Raw genomic sequence first — 22,815 nt, 5'->3', positions numbered from 1 at the left:
AGGGGGTATGTATACAGTATATACCCCCGGAGGGGACATACATGTAGGGGGTATGTATACAGTATATACCCCCCGGAGGGGACATACATGTAGTGTGTAGGGGGTATGCATACAGTATATACCCCCCGGAGGGGACATACATGTAGTGTGTAGGGAGTATGTATACAGTATATACCCCCAGAGGGGACATACATGTAGTGTGTAGGGGGTATGTATACAGTATATACCCCCGGAGGGGACATACATGTAGTGTGTAGGGGGTATGTATACAGTATATACCCCCCGGAGGGGACATACATGCAGGGTGTAGGGGGTATGTATACAGTAAATACCCCCCGGAGGGGACATACATGCAGAGTGTAGGGGGTATGTATACAGTATATACCCCCCGGAGGGGACATACATGCAGGGTGTAGGGGGTATGTATACAGTATATACCCCCCGGAGGGGACATACATGTAGTGTGTAGGGGGTATGTATACAGTATATACCCCCCGGAGGGGACATACATGCAGGGTGTAGGGGGTATGTATACAGTAAATACCCCCCGGAGGGGACATACATGCAGGGTGTAGGGGGTATGTATACAGTATATACCCCCCGGAGGGGACATACATGCAGGGTGTAGGGGGTATGTATACAGTATATACCCCCCCGGAGGGGACATACATGCAGGGTGTAGGGGTATGTATACAGTATATACCCCCCGGAGGGGACATACATGCAGGGTGTAGGGGGTATGTATACATTTCCCCCCCCCCCCGGAGGGGACATACATGCAGGGTGTAGGGGGTATGTATACAGTATATACCCCCCGGAGGGGACATACATGCAGGGTGTAGGGGGTATGTATACAGTATATACCCCCCCGGAGGGGACATACATGCAGGGTGTAGGGGGTATGTATACAGTATATACCCCCCGGAGGGGACATACATGCAGGGTGTATGTATACAGTATATACCCCCGGAGGGGACATACATGCAGGGTGTAGGGGGTATGTATACAGTATATACCCCCCCGGAGGGGACATACATGCAGGGTGTAGGGGGTATGTATACAGTATATACCCCCCCGGAGGGGACATACATGCAGGGTGTAGGGGTATGTATACAGTATATACCCCCCGGAGGGAACATACATGCAGGGTGTAGGGGGTATGTATACAGTAAATCCCCCCGGAGGGGACATACATGCAGGGTGTAGGGGGTATGTATACAGTAAATCCCCCCGGAGGGGACATACATGCAGGGTGTAGGGGGTATGTATACAGTAAATCCCCCCGGAGGGGACATACATGCAGGGTGTAGGGGGTATGTATACAGTAAATCCCCCCGGAGGGGACATACATGCAGGGTGTAGGGGATATGTATACAGTATATACCCCCCCGGAGGGGACATACATGCAGGGTGTAGGGGTATGTATACAGTAAATCCCCCCGGAGGGGACATACATGCACGGTGTAGGGGTATGTATACAGTATATACCCCCCGGAGTGGACATACATGCAGGGTGTAGGGGGTATGTATACAGTAAATCCCCCCGGAGGGGACATACATGCAGGGTGTAGGGGGTATGTATACAGTAAATCCCCCCGGAGGGGACATACATGCAGGGTGTAGGGGATATGTATACAGTATATACCCCCCCGGAGGGGACATACATGCAGGGTGTAGGGGTATGTATACAGTAAATCCCCCCGGAGGGGACATACATGCACGGTGTAGGGGTATGTATACAGTAAATCCCCCCGGAGGGGACATACATGCACGGTGTAGGGGTATGTATACAGTATATACCCCCCCGGAGGGGACATGCATGCAGGGTGTAGGGGTATGTATACAGTATATACCCCCCGGAGGGGACATACATGCAGGGTGTAGGGGTATGTATACAGTATATACCCCCCGGAGGGGACATACATGCAGGGTGTAGGGGGTATGTATACAGTATATACCCCCCGGAGGGGACATACATGCAGGGTGTAGGGGGTATGTATACAGTATATACCCCCCGGAGGGGACATACATGCAGGGTGTAGGGGGTATGTATACAGTATATACCCCCCGGAGGGGACATACATGCAGAGTGTAGGGGTATGTATACAGTATATACCCCCCGGAGGGGACATACATGCAGAGTGTAGGGGGTATGTATACAGTATATACCCCCCCGTGTAGTACTGTAGTGTGTAGGTGGTACAGTAACGCAGTCACCTAGAAGAAGTAAGGAGGGGGTGTGACATGTGACATCACTGCTGGGGACAGCCAATGAGGGTGGCGTTCCTGGCTCACACCCCTCTCGGTATAAAGCTGGGAGCCGGCAGGCAGAGGCTCATACAGAGGATACGACTTGGATACAAAGTATCGGGATTAGTGACATCACAGCCTCACTCCTTATTATTGGATCAGAGCCGGGACAACATGGAGTCCGGAGGAAAGGTAAGAGCTACCTGTGTGACCTCTGACCCCCCCCCCGGGATGGGCGAGGGCTACATGGACTATGTACAGCTCCCCATCTGGGGGACATTATGGGGGATCCCATGGATTTGTTGGATGAGTTTGTGGGCCCTTTGAGGTGTCGGGGGGGGGGGAGGGGGAGGGGAGTGCTGTCGGCAGTATATAGAGTATATAGCTGATCCGGCTGGCTGTATTAGGTGGTGACCTCTGACTGTGTGATAGCGGGGGCTGGGATCATTGTGTACGATGGGGGAGGTGATGAGGACAATGCTGGGCTCTCCTGTGTATGGGGGGGAGGGGGGTCAGTGTACAGCTGGGGAAGTAGTTGGGACCATTTATCATAGAGAAGGACTGTGTGATACCATGAGAGACGAGGACAAGACTCCTTATATGTATATGGGGGGAGGGGACTCGTATGTATACAGGGGGGAGACTCACATGTATACGGGGGGGGGGGGGGGGGGACTCGCATGTATGTATACGGGGGGGACTCGCATGTATGTATACAGGGGGGGGACTCGCATGTATGTATACAGGGGGGGGACTCGCACATGTATGTATACGGGGGGGACTCGCATGTATGTATACGGGGGGGACTCGCATGTATGTATACGGGGGGGACTCGCATGTATGTATACGGGGGGGACTCGCATGTATGTATACGGGGGGGACTCACATGTATGTATACGGGGGGGACTCGCACATGTATGTATACGGGGGGGACTCACATGTATGTATACGGGGGGGACTCGCACATGTATGTATACGGGGGGGACTCGCACATGTATGTATACGGGGGGGACTCACATGTATGTATACGGGGGGGACTCGCACATGTATGTATACGGGGGGGACTCGCATGTATGTATACGGGGGGGACTCGCATGTATGTATACGGGGGGGACTCGCATGTATGTATACGGGGGGGACTCACATGTATGTATACGGGGGGGACTCGCACATGTATGTATACGGGGGGGACTCGCATGTATGTATACGGGGGGGACTCGCATGTATGTATACGGGGGGGGACTCGCATGTATGTATACGGGGGGGGCTCATATCCAGGAGGGAGATTCGCATGTATACAGGGGGGAGACTCGCATGTATACGGGGGGGGGGACTCGTATGTATGTATACGGGGGGGGACTCGTATCCAGGAGGGAGACTCGTATGTATACAGGGGGGAGACTCGTATGTATACAGGGAGAGACTCGCATGTATACGGGGGGGACTCGTATGTATGTATACGGGGGGGACTCGCATGTATGTATACGGGGGGGACTCATATCCAGGAGGGAGACTCGCATGTATACAGGGGGGAGACTCGCATGTATACGGGGGGGGAGACTCGCATGTATACGGGGGGGGGGGGAATCGTATGTATACAGGGGGGGGGGGACTCATATCCAGGGGGGGAGACTCGTATGTATACAGGGGGGAGACTCGTATGTATACAGGGGGGGAGACTCGTATGTATACAGGGGGGGGGAGACTCGTATGTATACAGGGGGGGGAGACTCGTATGTATACAGGGGGGGGAGACTCGTATGTATACAGGGGGGGGAGACTCGTATGTATACAGGGGGGGGAGACTCGTATGTATACAGGGGGGGAGACTCGTATGTATACAGGGGGGGAGACTCGTATGTATACAGGGGGGAGACTCGCATGTATACGGGGGGGGGGGGAGACTCGCATGTATACGGGGGGGAGACTCGTATGTATACAGGGGGGGAGACTCGTATGTATACAGGGGGGAGACTCGCATGTATACGGGGGGGGGGGAGACTCGCATGTATACGGGGGGGAGACTCGTATGTATACAGGGGGGGGGGAGACTCGTATGTATACAGGGGGGGAGACTCGTATGTATACAGGGGGGGGAGACTCGTATGTATACAGGGGGGGAGACTCGTATGTATACAGGGGGGGGGGAGACTCGTATGTATACAGGGGGGGGGAGACTCGTATGTATACAGGGGGGGGGGAGACTCGTATGTATACAGGGGGGGGGAGACTCGTATGTATACAGGGGGGGAGACTCGTATGTATACAGGGGGGGAGACTCGTATGTATACAGGGGGGGAGACTCGTATGTATACAGGGGGGGGAGACTCGTATGTATACAGGGGGGGGAGATTCGTATGTATACAGGGGGGGGGGAGACTCGTATGTATACAGGGGGGGGAGACTCGTATGTATACAGGGGGGGGAGACTCGTATGTATACAGGGGGGGGGAGACTAGTATGTATACAGGGGGGGAGACTCGTATGTATACAGGGGGGGAGACTCGTATGTATACAGGGGGGAGACTCGTATGTATACAGGGGGGGAGACTCGTATGTATACAGGGGGGGGAGACTCGTATGTATACAGGGGGGGGAGACTCGTATGTATACAGGGGGGGGAGACTCGTATGTATACAGGGGGGGGAGACTCGTATGTATACAGGGGGGGGGAGACTCGTATGTATACAGGGGGGGAGACTCGTATGTATACAGGGGGGGGGAGACTCGTATGTATACAGGGGGGGGGAGACTCGTATGTATACAGGGGGGAGAGACTCGTATGTATACAGGGGGGAGACTCGTATGTATACAGGGGGGAGACTCGTATGTATACAGGGGGGGAGACTCGTATGTATACAGGGGGGAGACTCGTATGTATACAGGGGGGGAGACTCGTATGTATACAGGGGGGGAGACTCGTATGTATACAGGGGGGGAGACTCGTATGTATACAGGGGGGGAGACTCGTATGTATACAGGGGGGAGACTCGTATGTATACAGGGGGGAGACTCGTATGTATACAGGGGGGGAGACTCGTATGTATACAGGGGGGGAGACTCGTATGTATACAGGGGGGAGACTCGTATGTATACAGGGGGGGAGACTCGTATGTATACAGGGGGGGAGACTCGTATGTATACAGGGGGGAGACTCGTATGTATACAGGGGGGAGACTCGTATGTATACAGGCAGGGAGACTTGCATGTATACGGGGGGGGGGGGGGGGGGGGTGGAATCGTATGTATACAGGGGGGAGACTCGCATGTATACAGGGGGGGGAATCGTATGTATACGGGGGGACTCATATCCAGGGGGGAGACTTGTATGTATACAGGGGGGGGGGGAGACTCGCATGTATACGGGGGAAGACTCATATCCGGGGGGAGACTCATATGTATAAAGGGGGGGACCCATACCATAATATAGGAGTATGGAGCCCTACTGCCCCCCCATATCATCGTATAAGAGTATGGAACCCTACTAACCCCCCCTTATATCTTAGGATAGGAGTGTGGAGCCCAACTCCCCCCCCCCTTATATCTTAGGATAGGAGTGTGGAGCCCAACTCCCCCCCCCTTATATCTTAGGATAGGAGTGTGGAGCCAGCTGTAAAGCAGTCTCTTCTTCCTCATCTCCTCACTAGGAGGATGTGTGACCTCCGCCCCCCCCAATGTTCCAGAGAAATAAGCTCTCCAGGCTAGGAATGCAGCCACAGACGTCAGAAATTCTGGTCAGGCCAAACACAGCTATTGCACCCCCCCCCTCCCCCGGGAGGGCCACCAGGCAGATTATTACATCAGCATCTGGGACCCCAGGATGGGGGTCACCCTATGGAGACCACACAGCCTGCCCAGATGTACAGGGATGTCCTAGGATCCTGCCATATCGACAGACGTATAATAGGGGTATATACTGTATGTATAATAGGGGTATATACTGTATGTATAATAGGGGTATATACTGAGGACTATCTCATGGTTCAGAGTTCCGGTCAATCCTGGTCAGGCAGTCAATGAGCAGACAGTGGACAGCTCATTCTTCTACATCTGCAGTCACAAAATGGCAGACTGCTGTGACCTCTGAGCCACCGATAAAGTAAGAGGGAGGAGCCGAGAAAGGAGGACAGGCCGAGGGAAGAGCCGAGAGAAGAGGACAGGCCGAGGGAAGAGCCGAGAGAAGAGGACAGGCCGAGGAAAGAGCCGAGAGAAGAGGACAAGCCGAGGGAAGAGCAGAAAGAGGAGGACAGGCCGAGGAATGAGCTGAGAGAGGACCGGCCGAGGGAAGAGCCGAGAGAGGACAGGCCGAGGGAAGAGCCGAGAGAGGACAGGCCGAGGGAAGAGCCGAGAGAGGACAGGCCGAGGGAAGAGTCGAGAGAGGACAGGCCGAGGGAAGAGTCGAGAGAGGACAGGCCGAGGGAAGACAGGTAGAAGGAAGGAAGAGCCGAGAGAGGACAGGCCGAGGGAAGAGCCAAGAGAGGACAGGCCGAGGGAAGAGTCGAGAGAGGACAGGCCGAGGGAAGAGCCGAGAGAGAGGAAAGGCCGAGGGAAGAGCAGAGGACAGGCCGAGGGAAAAACAGAGAGGACAGGACGAGGGAAGAACAGAGAGGACAGGCCGAATGAAGAGCAGAGAGGACAGGCCGAGGGAAGAGCAGAGAGGACAGGCCGAGGGAAGAGCAGAGAGGACAGGCCGAGGGAAGAACAGAGAGGACAGGCCGAGGGAAGAACAGAGAGGACAGGCCGAGGGAAGAGCAGAGAGGACAGGCCGAGGGAAGAACAGAGAGGTCAGGCCGAGGGAAGACAGGTAGAAGGAAGAGCCGAGAGAGGACAGGCCGAGGGAAGAGCCGAGAGAGAGGAAAGGCCGAGGGAAGAGCAGAGGACAGGCCGAGGGAAGAGCAGAGAGGACAGGCCGAGGGAAGAACAGAGAGGACAGGCCGAGGGAAGAGCAGAGAGGACAGGCCGAGGGAAGAACAGAGAGGACAGGCCGAGGGAAGAACAGAGAGGACAGGCCGAGGGAAGAGCAGAGAGGACAGGCCGAGGGAAGAACAGAGAGGACAGGCCGAGGGAAGAGCAGAGAGGACAGGCCGAGGGAAGAACAGAGAGGACAGGCCGAGGGAAGAGCAGAGAGGACAGGCCGAGGGAAGAACAGAGAGGACAGGCCGAGGGAAGAGCAGAGAGGACAGGCCGAGGGAAGAACAGAGAGGACAGGCCGAGGGAAGAACAGAGAGGACAGGCCGAGGGAAGAACAGAGAGGACAGGCCGAGGGAAGAACAGAGAGGACAGGCCGAGGGAAGAGCAGAGAGGACAGGCCGAGGGAAGAACAGAGAGGACAGGCCGAGGGAAGAGCAGAAAGGACAGGCCGAGGGAAGAGCAGAGAGGACAGGCCGAGGGAAGAGCAGAGAGGACAGGCCGAGGGAAGAGCAGAGAGGACAGGCCGAGGGAAGAGCAGAGAGGACAGGCCGAGGGAAGAGCAGAGAGGACAGGCCGAGGGAAGAGCAGAGAGGACAGGCCGAGGGAAGAGCAGAGAGGACAGGCCGAGGGAAGAACAGAGAGGACAGGCCGAGGGAAGAACAGAGAGGACAGGCCGAGGGAAGAACAGAGAGGACAGGCCGAGGGAAGAACAGAGAGGACAGGCCGAGGGAAGAACAGAGAGGACAGGCCGAGGGAAGAACAGAGAGGACAGGCCGAGGGAAGAACAGAGAGGACAGGCCGAGGGAAGAACAGAGAGGACAGGCCGAGGGAAGAAGGGTGACGTGTCAGGGGGTCATTATGAAATTGGATGACACCATGAGCCTCGGCACGTAGAGCGCACTTCTCTGGAAGGAAAACATAGCTCCCCATAGGATTCCTCGGGCGACGCACAGGCGGCTTTGTAGGGGAAAGGTGAAACATATACGTTGGTGGGGGGGAGGTGTGTCTACCAAACTGGCTTCCTATTCGCCGATGGAGACGAGCCTTCCTGAAAATGTTACCAAGCTTCTCAGAAGGATTTCATAATGAAGGAACCGGCCGGAGGAAATGATTCCCTGTGTTCAGGAGAAGAGATGAGAAACACATGGCCAGAGATCCATCTCCTCACCATATCTCATCTAATTCCCATTACAGGGGTACTACCATACCCCTAACTCACTACACAGAGGTACCAATTCCCCATACAGGGGTACTACTATACCCCTAATTCCCAATACAGCGGTACCGCCATACCTCTAAATTCACAGCCTCCTGACCCTGGTGACTGGTATATGGCATTCACCGACAGGACATACAATGATCTGTATAATGAGGAAAGCAGAAGCCTCCAGTGTGCGGAGAGCGTTCAGTGATTGGGACCCGCAACAATATACTCACCAGATATTCTGTATTCTCTTATACACCGAAACCCCGCACACCACCCGCGAGCAATAAAAACTCTGCACCCCATTTATAAACACTCAACACTTTCATCTCTAATTGCACAGAGATGTGGTAAATCTCACCAACGGGGACACAGACAGCGATAGATACCTAACAGAGGTTGTAATCCACTTCATCCTCAGATACAGACGGAAGATGGCTCCCCCCTCCCCCCGTAATGATGTGTCTATAGAATCTCCATGTGACTTCGGTTGATGGGAGGTTATTCAGACTGGAGTGGCATTCAGCCATGACATGGAGGAAAAAAATGTAAATTGTCACCTAGTGACTCAGGTTATTAGCACACCTCCCTAGAGAAGCATGACACCCAGCAACATACAGAATACAAGCCTCAGAGGCTGCACACCACTACAGGGCTGTAATACGCCCCCATAGTGAAGGTGGAGGATACCCCCCCCCCCCAGCACAAGATTGTAATACAATCCCCGTATGATCGGTCAGTTCTCAAATTCCCAGCACGGGAAGGCGGTGTGATGTATTTGGGAGTAATTGGCCATGATGAAAGTGCAATGTAATTCCAGCATTTCCCAGCTTGCACTGCTAACAGATCTGTTCCTGATCATTCCAAATATGGTTTTAACTACGTTCCGCCTTATTATCTCTTACTGAGAAGACTTTAAACCACGGGATCAACCTATGAAGAATCCGTAATCTGGACATAATCCTTAACCAGGAGATACAGCCGTAGTGACCAGGGTGGGGCAGGAGATCCGACTTTACTAGGAATTATAGAATCTGCTGGAAATACAAAGTGTCCGAGGAGTGTCAGGTCATACCATTGATCTTCCGGGAAGATATTCTGATGGTTCAACAGATCCATGAAGTGTCCGAGGAGTGTCTGTTTATCAGTGCTCTTCCGGGACCATATTCTGATGGTTCTACAGGTCCTCAAAGTATCCCAGGAGTGTCAGTGCATATCACTGCTCTTCTGGGACCATACTCTGATGGTTCTTCAGGTCCATGAAGTGTTAGAGGAGAGTCAGTACATATCACCAGTCTTCTGGGACCATATCAGGTCTATGAGCTCTTAGAACATATCACTGTTCTTCTTGTACCATATTCTGATGGTTCTACAGGTCTATGAAGTCTCAGTACATATCATCAGTCTTCTGGGACCATGTTCTGATCCTGATGGTTCTTCAGGTCTCCTCCGTAAAGCCAGATTTAATCTTTACATTTCAAACAATCTGCACCTTGAATAGATGAAGGGCAGAAGTCAGGCTTGGTCTCAGGTGGCTCATATTTTAACAATGTGTGTGTATGAGTAAATCTGCTCAGTTTGGCAGTTGCCCCCCTGAACCTTTTCATCGCTTAGGGGACCAAGAAAAGCTCAGTCTCTGGGGCTAGGGCCGTCAGAGATATGGAACTGAGACACGGATTTCACTCTCCTGTCATCAGATAATTAAGGGAAGAGTTCTGATTGGCTGATATGAGTTATACCCCTTTGTCTTATTAAACATTTAGAGATATTCTGTGCCATGTGACAAAAAGAAGGAGCACCCCTGTCAGGCATGTACACCATACTCGTAATGTGCTCTTTGTACCGGTATTTTGGAGGGTTATTTTGAGAAATCTATTTTAATCGGCCAAAGTTTTGTTTACAGTGGAGAAAGTAACAGCTTAGAATTAGTGAAGCCCCCTGGAAGGACTTAAAGCCGCTTAGCGTGTGTTGGGCTGTTTACCGGTGGGGGTGGTGTTGTTTTTGGAAAGAATTGATTCATTGATGAAGATGTCGTCAGAGAACAGACCTCACCTTCATCGCACGTCTGCACCCAAAACAAACCAGTGATTGTATGAAGGACCTGGCAGCTCTGGTATTACACCAGCAGCTTCTCTATGAGAGGATGATGTGCAGGCCGGGATACACAGAATGTGAGCTGTCCTATCCACTGCCCACAAAGAGGACTCTGCTCCGACTTACTGAAACGGTGTTAGTGCAATGGTAGTAAGCCTATGGAGTCGTGTACTTTAGTGTTTACCAATAGTGTGCATTTTAGGATGGGTTTCCCCCCCGTCTCTTCATCAGCTCCTGACATTCAATGAGTTATCCTACAAAAAGGGGTCTTCTGGGTGTCCTCACCTTCTGATGTGATCATTTAGGGGGCTCACTCAATGATGATCAATATGATGACCATTTATTTTCCTGGGAATTCCTTCTTTCTTACTTACCAACGCTGTTTAGATAAACTGTGAGCAATCAGGAAGTTGCTGGTTTGGGTAGGAGGTTGAGGTGGATGGAAGCCCTCAATCTCATTTCCGTACCTCACTCTACACATTACATAGTTTCATAGTTAGTAAGGTTGAATAAAGACACCAGTCCATCCAGTTCAACCTGAGTGAGTGTCTATAATTGTCCCTATCCCTGTACATTGCACACTCACATCGGTCCCTACCCTCAAGGAGCCACAATACAAGATCCCCATTCATATACTAGGTCCAATTTGGACAGAAGCCAATTAACCTACCTGCATGTTTTTGGAGTGTGGGAGGAAGCTGGAGTACCCGGAGGAAACCCACACAGGCACAGGGAGAACATGCAAACTCCAGGCAGGTAGTTTCATGGTTGGGATTTGAACCAGTGACTCTTTTTACTGCTAGGCGAGAGTGCTACCCACTACACCACTGTGCCGCCCCCATTTTCATACCTCACTCTACACATTCTTCTTAGGAAAACCATTTTTTATTAATTTGCTTTAAAGTTTCCCACCTATAGATCCTGCCAGTAACGCCAAGTGCCCTTGCTCACAATTAGTAGCACGGTTGTCAGCCTACTGTGTGCGCTTACTCAACAGCTAGGTAACCAATTGCCACCGAAAGAACTTGTGAGGTAGCAGATTAAGGCTGCTGTGCACACGAGCTGTTCAACAGAAATCGGCCAACATTCAGCCCATGTGTACAGCAGCTTGCCTGGCTTCTGTGGAACGGACATGCTGGAGAACCAGCAGCTGACTGGGATCCGAGCGCTGACGGGCGTCTTCGTCTTCTGAGGGGTCTGGGTGTCAGAACACAATAGCTCAGTGGGGAGATCACATGGTTAGTACAGCGAGCCTGCTGGGTTAAACGAAAAAAAAAAAAAACCTAGCTGTGTGTACCGGGTTTAGTGTTGTCACCCAATGACAGATGTGCTGTTATGCTCCAGGATCTCCCAGTAAGAAACTGCAACAGAAAAAAATAATGATAAGCCAGGAGGTGATACTACTGGCTCTTTCTGGATGGTTGGTGAGATTACTGACGCGTTTCTCTTTCTTACAGATGACGCTGAGGTTAATGGTCGCCGTGAATGTTGCCGTACTTGGATCACTGCAGTTCGGCTACAACACAGGAGTGATCAACGCCCCACAGAAGGTAGGTGGACTTCAGATGTTCAGTAATGAGAATAAGTCTATTTGATAAACAGCTAGAAAAGGACGTGTGTTGACTGTCTGGCCTTTAGTCCAGGCATTCAGAATCTACAGAACAAGGGTCCTCAGCTTCCTAAACCATTGGGGTAACAAACCCACTTCAATATTGCCCAACAACCCAAGCTCCATTGTTTTCAGAGCTCTTGCTGGCCTGGGGTAAGTGCCAGTTGTATTCCCTTGAGGACAGCCCTGAAAACACCCCAGCAATGATGAGCCTGTAAAAGGAGTCTGCTAATCTGTCACAGGGACCTCCCCCAGGAAGACGGAGAGTTTATCTGGGGTAAAAGTGGGCGCAGCTTCTAAACTATCCAGTGACCAATCACATTGCAGCAGATTGGTGACACTGTGCTAAAACATAAACAAGACATGCAGACCAGCCGGGCCTAAAATAGTACATCTCATTAGGAAGATTAACCTGCCTGCTGAGATCCCATCATGCCTCAGGATTCCTGGTAATGAAGGATCCCGGTAACTCTTCTGCTGCTGGCACTGAGGTAACCCTGTGGCAGTAATCTCTTCGCATTGCCCCGTTTTAGTGTGGTTAAGGGACGTCGTTCCCTAGTGGTCGGTCCAACATCCAGCCCCTTCACTTGCTACAGATATTTTATAAATGAAGTGGTCACTGCCCTCTTTGCTGTATATCTACAAATAGAGGTTCCATAGTCTCCAGGTCATTTCATATTCATGGGCCCCCCTCACCCCACTGTACACATCTACTCCATAAAGCTCTGTGCTCTCCTATCACTCCTGACTGATGTCTGTGATGGCTCCGATGAAGGCGGGTTCATGTAGCTGCTCGCAGGAGACCTATGTGATGCATCTGAAGGATCTCAGGGTTCTCCTCCCCTGCCAATCCCTGACCTACAAGCAGGTGAGAGCAGCTGTGACCTGCTGTGAGCAGACTATGCCAGTCACAAGCTGTTCTTCATGCCGGGCCACACCTCAGCCATCAGCTTGTCACACTGGAACCTCTAGCCGCCCTTCAGACGGAGAAGCTTGCCATTGTGTAACTCTGTCTAGTCCGTCCTTCCAGCTCAGGCCCCAACTTGTCCTCCATGAACCCTCTGGTGAGGGCGGAGCCTGGAACTCACATACCAAAAAGGGGAACAATGATTCGTACAGCTGCACATTGTGTCCGGTGAGCTGTGCCAGTCTGCTCTTCCACATGACACTGTTTGGCTCCCTGGCATTGTTTGCTATGTCTGCTCTGTGCTGTACTTTCCTTGCATGCCAGGAAGTGGCGCCGGCTCAGGGAGAGGTTGCCGAGTCACAGTGATCATCAGATCAGCAATTAACTCCTTTGGGTACAGAAGGCCTGGACTGCCTTAGGGAAGAGATGACCCAGAGGCTCAGATAAACTAGAGGCCCCAACTTCACACCTCCAATAGGGAAAAGCACCTCATGTCAGTAAATGGGTTAATATGTCACCTCATGTCAGTAAATGGGTTAATATGTCAGCTGTCTGTCCTCTATAAGGCTGCTGTCTCCTCCGATTTCACAGTGAGAGAAGGTCCTTCCTCAGAGTTTTATCTACATTTTATGACCAGGTGTCCTCTCCACTCAATTTATTAGGACCCCTTATATTCCAGTCCTCTCACTCAAGAGGTGACCCCTCTACTCAATTATTAGGACCCCTTATATTCCAGTCCTCTCACTCAAGAGGTGACCCCTCTACTCAATTATTAGGACCCCTTATATTCCAGTCTTATCACTCAAGAGGTGACCCCTCTACTCAATTATTAGGACCCCTTATATTCCAGTCTTATCACTCAAGAGGTGACCCCTCTACTCAATTATTAGGACCCCTTATATTCCAGTCCTTTCACTCAAGAGGTGACCCCTCTACTCAATTATTAGGACCCCTTATATTCCAGTCCTCTCACTCAAGAGGTGACCCCTCTACTCAATTATTAGGACCCCTTATATTCCAGTCTTATCACTCAAGAGGTGACCCCTCTACTCAATTATTAGGGCCCCTTATATTCCAGTCTTATCACTCAAGAGGTGACCCCTCTACTCAATTATTAGGACCCCTTATATTCCAGTCTTATCACTCAAGAGGTGACCCCTCTACTCAATTATTAGGACCCCTTATATTCCAGTCTTATCACTCAAGAGGTGACCCCTCTACTCAATTATTAGGACCCCTTATATTCCAGTCTTATCACTCAAGAGGTGACCCCTCTACTCAATTATTAGGGCCCCTTATATTCCAGTCCTTTCACTCAAGAGGTGACCCCTCTACTCAATTATTAGGACCCCTTATATTCCAGTCTTATCACTCAAGAGGTGACCCCTCTACTCAATTATTAGTGCCCCTTATATTCCAGTCCTTTCACTCAAGAGGTGACCCCTCTACTCAATTATTAGGGCCCCTTATATTCCAGTCTTATCACTCAAGAGGTGACCCCTCTACTCAATTATTAGGACCCCTTATATTCCAGTCTTATCACTCAAGAGGTGACCCCTCTACTCAATTTATTAGGGCCCCTTATATTCCAGTCCTTTCACTCAAGAGGTGACCCCTCTACTCAATTATTAGGGCCCCTTATATTCCAGTCTTATCACTCAAGGGGTGACCCCTCTACTCAATTATTAGGACCCCTTATATTCCAGTCTTATCACTCAAGAGGTGACCCCTCTACTCAATTATTAGGGCCCCTTATATTCCAGTCTTATCACTCAAGGGGTGAAGATCCACAATATAAGCCCCCCTCCCCCCCGAAGATCTTATATATACTAGACCTTGACCATCCTACTAATGCATTTGCCTGTTTAAAAGGTCACATCAGACATTTCCTGACAGTGTATGTCAGTAATCGATTTTCAGGGTGACATTTTTGCATGTATTTTGGGAGCCGGTGACGTGCAAATGAGTGCTTGCTTATGTCATCCAATCACAAGCTGCTTGACCCACACACCCTCCTCAGTAAGCTTTGTGTACATAAGAGGAATGTGTGCCTGGCAGAACGCACTCGTTCACCCCCGGCATGGGGCGGATTGGATGACGTCTGGTAGTCCTCCCACTGGCTCGCCAGAGTTGACATCAGCTGAGTAAATGCAGTAATAAGATCCCTGAACATGTCCTGGAGGCAGGAAAAAAAAGGAGGGGTGAGAGGTGGGGGGTGGGGGGTTGGTGAGGTTCCAGAGACACCTGGTGGTGAAGCACAACTATTACACTATTCTACAGACCAGCCAGGACAGAAAGTAGTGTAGGCAGTCTATGAAATCTGCATGTAGAAGAAGTTGAAGTGAAGTACGTGGACATTCAAGTGCAGGATAAAGGTGTCAATACGTCAGAGGTATCACACTTCTGATCCTCAGTATTGGTGACTCTGTTCTCTTCTTGTTTGTAGGTGATTGAGAAGTTCTACAATGAGACCTGGCTAAGCCGCTATAATGAGCCTATTACAGAAGCCACGCTGACCTCACTCTGGTCCCTCTCCGTCGCCATCTTCTCAGTCGGTGGCATGATTGGCTCTTTTTCCGTGGGGTTGTTTGTGAACCGCTTTGGAAGGTGAGTCGTGTGTCTATGAGGATCTCATGTACAGAACGGGGAGTTTATTCTGATGAAGTTATAGAAGATGGAGGGAAGGGTAATGATCTAACTCCACATTCTGCTCCTCGGGGTTTCCCAACAGACAGGAGATTCTAATAATAACTGAGGCAGCTCTATGAAGGCCACTGTCCTCCCGGCCTTGTACTGTAATCCATAGAGGTTTACTCTGCAGGGTACATTTATTCGAACTTTACAGAAGAAAGCTGAAAACAAAATATTGGGAAGGAAGACACGGAGTGTGGATGGATTTGCAGCTCCGCAACAATCTATAAACACTTAAAAGCTTTTCTTGGCTGTCCTCTATTATTGAGAAACCCCAAATATTATAACTGGGAAGCCACCAAGAAGAGAAGAATTGTGGAAATAACGTATAGACTGATCAGATATCTGACTATATATAAAGTGGGGGATCTATGTATTATTACAGAGGGAGAACTAAGCTTGTATTTTGCCCTTGTCCACAGGCGAAATTCCATGTTGATCGCCAACATCCTGGCATTCATTGCTGCTATATTTATGGGCTTCTCCAAGATGGCGTACTCCTTCGAGATGCTAATTATTGGCCGGTTTGTGATTGGTCTGTACTGTGGTCTGACTACTGGATTTGTTCCCATGTACGTTGGAGAAGTCGCCCCTACATCCCTAAGAGGTGCCCTGGGTACACTGCACCAGCTGGGTGTCGTGGTTGGAATCCTGATTGCCCAAGTAAGTAACAATAAGACTGTTCTATATGGGGACAATCCTTTCCATGAAGAGCGGCTGGCAGTAACCTCTCCTTGTATTTTCACAGATCTTTGGGCTTGAGCAGATCATGGGCAACGACTCATTGTGGCCTCTACTTCTGGGATGCATCTTTGTACCTGCACTGGTCCAGTGCGCAGCCCTACCTTTCTGCCCTGAAAGTCCTCGCTTTCTGCTCATCAATCGCAATGAAGAAGATAAGGCCAAAAGTGGTGAGTAACCAAACTGCTCACACCGCAAGTCAAAATGTTTCACTACCTGCAGTCTCCACCACAACTGAGAACATCTCCTCTCCTTCCTATAGTTTTGAAGAAGCTTAGAGGCACCACAGATGTTACTGCTGACATGCAGGAGATGAAGGAGGAAAGTCGCCAGATGATGAGGGAAAAGAAGGTCACTATTCTGGAGCTTTTCCGCTCACCACTCTATCGCCAACCCATCTTAATCGCTATTGTCCTTCAACTCTCCCAGCAGCTTTCCGGTATTAATGCGGTAAGGGCTACACTCATGACCCGTGTTTTGTTACATGAGATTCCACATTTCCTGCATAATTTGACATGTAATCTCTAATGTATGGCTTTCCTCTTGCTTCAGGTTTTCTACTATTCCACGATGATCTTTGAAAAAGCTCAAGTTGAGCAGCCAGTCTACGCCACTATCGGGGCTGGAATTGTGAACACCGCATTTACGGTTGTCTCGGTGAGTAAAATGCAGAGAATTTTCTGTCATACACATCATTGATTTTTTTTAGGATTCTATAAAATTTCCTAAAGCAGAATATCGCCCGAAATCAGCCGGTACAGAGAAACAAGCAAACATTCCACAGATCAGCGCCCTCAGTCAATGGCTGAAAGTGCTGACCAGCGTGTTCTGGTGTGGGGGGTGGGGAACAGCGGGAAGATTGCTATACTAACATCGCATAGTTAGTACAGAAAGCTCCTCAGTTTTTTTGTTGCTGCGCCCACTGGGTTAAATGAAAGAAAAACTTGCTGTGTGTGCCAGGCATAAGTCTGGTTGATGGTTGGAAGGTGTGGGGGATAAAACATATCAGGAGCAGACTTCAGGAACCTAATACTTCCAGTCTGGAGGAAAGAACGGAAAGTATGGACACGACCGAATCCTTTAACCCCCTCAAGTTTTCAGGAGGGCGGGATTGTCAATATGAAGCCAAGATGAAGAACATGACTTCGAACTAGCAGAAGGAAAGTTCAACACTAAACCTAAATTGTATCTTTTTTACTGAAAGAGTAGCTGATATTTGGAATAGGCTTCCAGCAGAGGTAGTGCCTCAGTCAACAGTAAGTGACTTCAAACTGCCCCCAAAGTGCTTGGGACAAACATCGATCTATACTTAAAGAAATTAGAATAAGTATAACACGCACCTTAAGAGGGAAGTTTCAGGAAAAAACCCTCACATTTTTAAATAAAGGTCAGTGCCCATCAATGCAGCCTGATCCATGCCCATCATTGCAGCCTGATCCATGCCCATCATTGCAGCCTGATCCATGCCCATCATTGCAGCCTGATCCATGCCCATCATTGCAGCCTGATCCATGCCCATCATTGCAGCCTGATCCATGCCCATCAATGCAGCCTGATCCATGCCCATCATTGCAGCCTGTTTAGTGCCCTTCTGCAGACTCACCGTTGCTGATCATTGCAGCCTCGCCAGTGCTGGATTACATAGATCCACAATCTCCTGTGTATCCAACGCTCAGTCACTCACAGTGCCGCCCGGCTCATATGATGGACAGAACAGTGGTTCAATGCCGGGCCAGGGGGGCGGGGCCATGTGTGACTGAGCACCAGATACACAGGAGATGGCGGCTGTGTGTAATCCAGCGGCGCCAATAAATACGTTTTTTTTTTAGATCATTTTTTTTTTTTTTTTAAATGGGCAGACTTGATGGACCCCTTGGTCTTTGTTCTGCCGTCACTCTTCTGTATCTATGATGATTTGTAATCTTTGTGGAAGTTAGATATACTGAGATAACAATATCAGAGAATATATTTGTGATATTTGTAGAAGTGAATAAAATGAACGATGAGGTTTCCTTTGTCTTTCAGTTGTTTGTGGTGGAGCGAGCTGGCCGTCGCACACTGCATCTCATCGGACTGGGCGGCATGGCTGGATGTGCGATATTGATGACCATTGCCCTGGCGTTGCTGGTAAGTGTCCGGTGCATCAATACAAACTGGAATAGTAATGTATAATTTCAGGCAAACGTCTATGTTGTAGTTTTGGTAAGCGGTGTAGAGCGGTTCCTGGCCTGCTTATAGGCGCTATATTTAGTTGGATGGAAGCCCCTTACTGACACAGCTATTCTCAGTATTGTACAAGGACAGGACTAACCCCTCTCATTTGTTTTCTATAGGACAGTGTGTCAGGGATGTCCTACCTCAGCATAGTAGCCATCTTCGGCTTTGTGGCATTCTTTGAAATTGGACCCGGTCCCATCCCATGGTTTATTGTGGCAGAATTGTTCAGCCAAGGTCCCCGACCTGCAGCTATTGCCGTTGCTGGACTTTCCAACTGGACATCAAATTTCATTGTGGGAATGTGCTTCCAGTATGTAGAGGTGAGTGACTTACAATTGGCTTCCATTACGATGTCAGTGAACATGAGAAGGTCAATGTATTCCAAGGACATTCTTCTAACCAGCTTTTCTTTCCATTGCAGAAACTCACTGGTGCCTATGTCTTTGTTATATTTACTGCACTGCTCATCTTCTTCTTCATCTTCACCTTCTTCAAAGTGCCAGAGACCAAAGGACGGACCTTTGATGAGATCGCCTCGGCATTCAGGCAGGACGGCGAGGAAAGAAACACGGATAAAAATACTTCTCCAGAAGAATTACACAGTCTGGGGGATTCTCAAGTGTAACCCTTCACCTGCAACACCTACCTCTGGGCATTTCCCTCTCCTTCTCTACCTGTGTCGTCTGCCAATAGAGTACTGGTGGTGCAGGGGGACGAGGGGTGAGAAGAGCGAGAGGGAAAGGCTCATCAGTTTAGTTTATGTTCAGCATAACAAGGCCTCCACCTGAAATCTTTGCCAGCACCTCAGGGAGGCACAGCTAGGCAGAAAACCATTCTTCAAACAATCCTGCTCACTGCATTTCAAACCTTCTGAATAACCACAGGGTAGATCTAGTGTTCTTGGCATTTTTACTGGCCTAAGGTGGGTAGATAAAGGAGAAAGGAAAGAAGATCTTTGTGCTTTCCTTATAACAGAATGTTTTACAGAATGAGATATAGGGCTGGCAACACTAGGCAGGGAATGGGGTGTCCTTCACCCAACATGGACTCTGTTTACGTACTGTAGTAGCATTTTTTTTAAACTTTTTTCTGTGACTGTTGAGGGAAGGAGAAGAGCATGATCTACATCAATTATGGGGCTACAAATACTTTCCTAACACTGGCTAGTGGTGGAGACATTGAGAAGGAAGGTTTATTCTAATGCCTGATCTCAGAACGGGACCAGCACTGATGCAATGTATGTATATTCTCACCTGCAATGTACAGAACATGTCTGCCTTTCAGCAATCGCAGTGCCTAGTCCTTACAGCTCTCTGTTTGCTAAAATTTTACATAGTCACTTCTCTCCACAACAGTCCTATCATTCTACAAATTATCCAAAGCAGGCTTTGATGGTACAGATGTGGAGATTTGCCATTCCATTTATGTGTAACGTTTGCCAGGTACAAAACACTCCTTCGTGTGATCGGTGGCTTTTGCCCAGCAGTCAGGTCGGCACGGCATGAGGGGCTATGCCGAGATTCCGCTTGTCCTCAGGTGAGGGGAGGTGGTAGATGGACTGCACTGATGACTCTTCTCTACACTGCTGGGCGGTGGGGAGAGGTCAGCCAGCACTGACTAGTACAGGACATTGGAAGGCGGCTCCCCCTTGGCACTGGGGGTTGTAAGCAGCAGCACTGAATACTTTACGATGGCTGTGACCCTGCAGAGCGCCCCTTCCACATGTCCTCAGCCACATGGAGATAGACAAGCCCTGCCTTATATTACGGTTCTGCTGACATCATCCTAGGCCTCCTGGTAGTGATAGTCCTCTTTTATTGATCAGTCTGGTGTGGGTCAAGAGGCAGGTTGAGATCTCCCGAGCTCCCCATTCCCGTATTTCATGACGGTATATTATTTTCATTGTCAGCCTTCCCTTAGCAATTCCTCTCCCTGCGCTTTGGGCTTGCCTTCCTGACTTAGCCACAGGCAGAAACACATTTCTTTGTATAGTGTATAACATATTTATATATATATATATTTATAGGTATATATATAAATATATCTATTTTTTTTGGATGGTATTATTAGACAGGTGTAAAGTATACCTGATGCTGTACTGTAAATATTAATATTGTAGTCACTCCACGTGGTTTTTGCACAGTAGGTCAACCAATGTAGAGGTCAATTTTTTTTAGTTGTAACTTTTATTAATGTAATGCTTTTTATTGTCTTCGATGATCTTCTTATGTTTGTATGGCACGGTCACAATAGACCATTCCCCAATGAGATGGACGTGAATTCTCCTCTGTGTACATATATACAAGATGGCTGCTGGGTCACCACGGAGGCTGCACTCCTCGTACTGACAAAACTCCTGCAGAGCAGCCAGCCTCTGTGACCAATGAGGGAACATTCGTTCTCCTGCTATGTAGGCTTCAAGGCCCTATAACCCATGAGGGAACACTCGTTCTCCTGCTATGAAGGCTTCTAGGCTCTATAACCCATGAGGGAACACTCATTCTCCTGCTATGTAGGCTTCAAGGCTCTATAACCGATGAGGGAACACTCGTTCTCCTGCTATGAAGGCTTCTAGGCTCTATAACCCATGAGGGAACATTCGTTCTCCTGCTTTGAAGGCTTCTAGGCTCTATAACCGATGAGGGAACACTCGTTCTCCTGCTATGAAGGCTTCTAGGCTCTATAACCGATGAGGGAACATTCGTTCTCCTGCTATGAAGGCTTCTAGGCTCTATAACCCATGAGGGAACACTCGTTCTCCTGCTATGAAGGCTTCTAGGCTCTATAACCCATGAGGGAACACTCGTTCTCCTGCTATGAAGGCTTCTAGGCGCTATAGCCGATGAGGGAACACTCGTTCTCCTGCTATGAAGGCTTCTAGGCTCTATAACCCATAAGGGAACACTCGTTCTCCTGCTATGAAGGCTTCTAGGCTCTATAACCAATGAGGGAACACTCGTTCTCCTGCTATGAAGGCTTCTAGGCTCTATAACCCATGAGGGAACACTCGTTCTCCTGCTATGAAGGCTTCTAGGCGCTATAGCCGATGAGGGAACACTCGTTCTCCTGCTATGAAGGCTTCTAGGCTCTATAACCCATGAGGGAACACTCGTTCTCCTGCTATGAAGGCTTCTAGGCGCTATAGCCGATGAGGGAACACTCGTTCTCCTGCTATGAAGGCTTCTAGGCTCTATAACCCATGAGGGAACACTCGTTCTCCTGCTATGAAGGCTTCTAGGCTCTATAACCCATGAGGGAACATTCGTTCTCCTGCAATGAAGGCGTCTAGGCTTTATGACCGACCGATGAGGGAACACTCGTTCTCCTGCTATGAAGGCGTCTAGGCTCTAGAACCGATGAGGGAACATTCGTTCTCCTGCTATGAAGGCTTCTAGGCTCTATGACCGATGAGGGAACATTCGTTCTCCTGCTATGAAGGGTTGTAGACTTTGGGACTGATGAGTGACTCGTTCGCATGAAGCAGTAATCACGTTTCCTCATACTGAACCCGCGTATCATAAAGAGATTTCACGGTGAAACAGCCTGACGTGCAATCGCTTTGTCAGTTCCTGGATTTCACAAGGCCCGATCGTCAGCCATCTCTCCTCCTCCGTTCAATGTACTGTAATGCCATTGTCTGTATACTGAACTTGTAGAACACAATGTTGTTGTGGGGCGCAAGCCAGGAGTGAATCAGTGTGTATCGATCGATGGACTTATATAATCCCAGTGTGTTTGTCAGTGTGTATGTGCGTCTATGTCTATTGTCACAGGGTATAGTCAGTACTCATGACTTTCATTTCATTTATTGTTATTAAATAGATTTTTTTTTTTTATTTATTGTGAGTTTGTAACACAAACCTCTTAAAATAAAAATAACAAGTAAAAAATGTGTGTGTGATAAATCGATGGCCAGAGGGGGCGGTACTGAGGAGAGCCGGGTCCAATCACTGGGAAGCTGCAACATTTTTCTTTTATTGTTTCATTTAACCGTACGTCCATCTTCACCTCCTTCCAGGATACAATGATGAGAGTCATGGGTAAGACACCCCCTACACCAGGAACCTCTGTATATATATATATATACACACACACACACACACACACACACACACACACACACACACACACACACACACACACACACACACACACACACACACACACACACACACACACACACACACACAC

At 49.5% G+C, this 22,815-nt stretch overlaps 2 protein-coding genes and 1 long non-coding RNA gene across 4 annotated transcripts in view; 2 read left to right on the top strand and 1 right to left on the bottom strand.

Moving 5' to 3' along the window:
- Window positions 1–22,459, top strand: part of SLC2A1 (solute carrier family 2 member 1) — a 131,089-nt gene extending 108,630 nt beyond the window's left edge. The window contains exons 1-10 of one of the 2 annotated variants that reach the window (XM_077455999.1): window positions 2,257–2,442; window positions 11,917–12,009; window positions 15,422–15,582; window positions 16,089–16,329; window positions 16,415–16,577; window positions 16,670–16,857; window positions 16,960–17,064; window positions 18,433–18,534; window positions 18,741–18,944; window positions 19,046–22,459. In XM_077455999.1, the coding sequence (XP_077312125.1) occupies window positions 2,272–2,442; window positions 11,917–12,009; window positions 15,422–15,582; window positions 16,089–16,329; window positions 16,415–16,577; window positions 16,670–16,857; window positions 16,960–17,064; window positions 18,433–18,534; window positions 18,741–18,944; window positions 19,046–19,249 (1,632 nt within the window). In that variant the 5' untranslated portion in view covers window positions 2,257–2,271 and the 3' untranslated portion in view covers window positions 19,250–22,459. Of the gene's footprint in view, window positions 1–2,256; window positions 2,443–11,916; window positions 12,010–15,421; window positions 15,583–16,088; window positions 16,330–16,414; window positions 16,578–16,669; window positions 16,858–16,959; window positions 17,065–18,432; window positions 18,535–18,740; window positions 18,945–19,045 lie in introns of those variants that run through there. The other variant, XM_077455998.1, reaches the window with a different exon arrangement.
- Window positions 1–22,815, bottom strand: part of LOC143933061 (uncharacterized) — a 154,442-nt gene that overhangs the window by 112,188 nt on the left and 19,439 nt on the right. The window lies entirely within an intron of this gene.
- Window positions 6,521–11,906, top strand: LOC143933063 (uncharacterized; the record flags this gene model as incomplete). The annotated part of the gene is made up of 1 exon (XM_077456024.1): window positions 6,521–11,906. A coding segment is annotated over one exon (1,482 nt), but the record flags the coding sequence as incomplete, so codon positions are not given.

Source organism: Lithobates pipiens, unplaced genomic scaffold (assembly GCF_037356315.1).
Source record: "Lithobates pipiens isolate NorthernLeopardFrog02 unplaced genomic scaffold, aLitPip1_a1.2 Scaffold_27, whole genome shotgun sequence".
NCBI classification, from domain to species: domain Eukaryota; kingdom Metazoa; phylum Chordata; class Amphibia; order Anura; family Ranidae; genus Lithobates; species Lithobates pipiens.
This window is presented reverse-complemented; position numbering and strand designations above follow the sequence as displayed.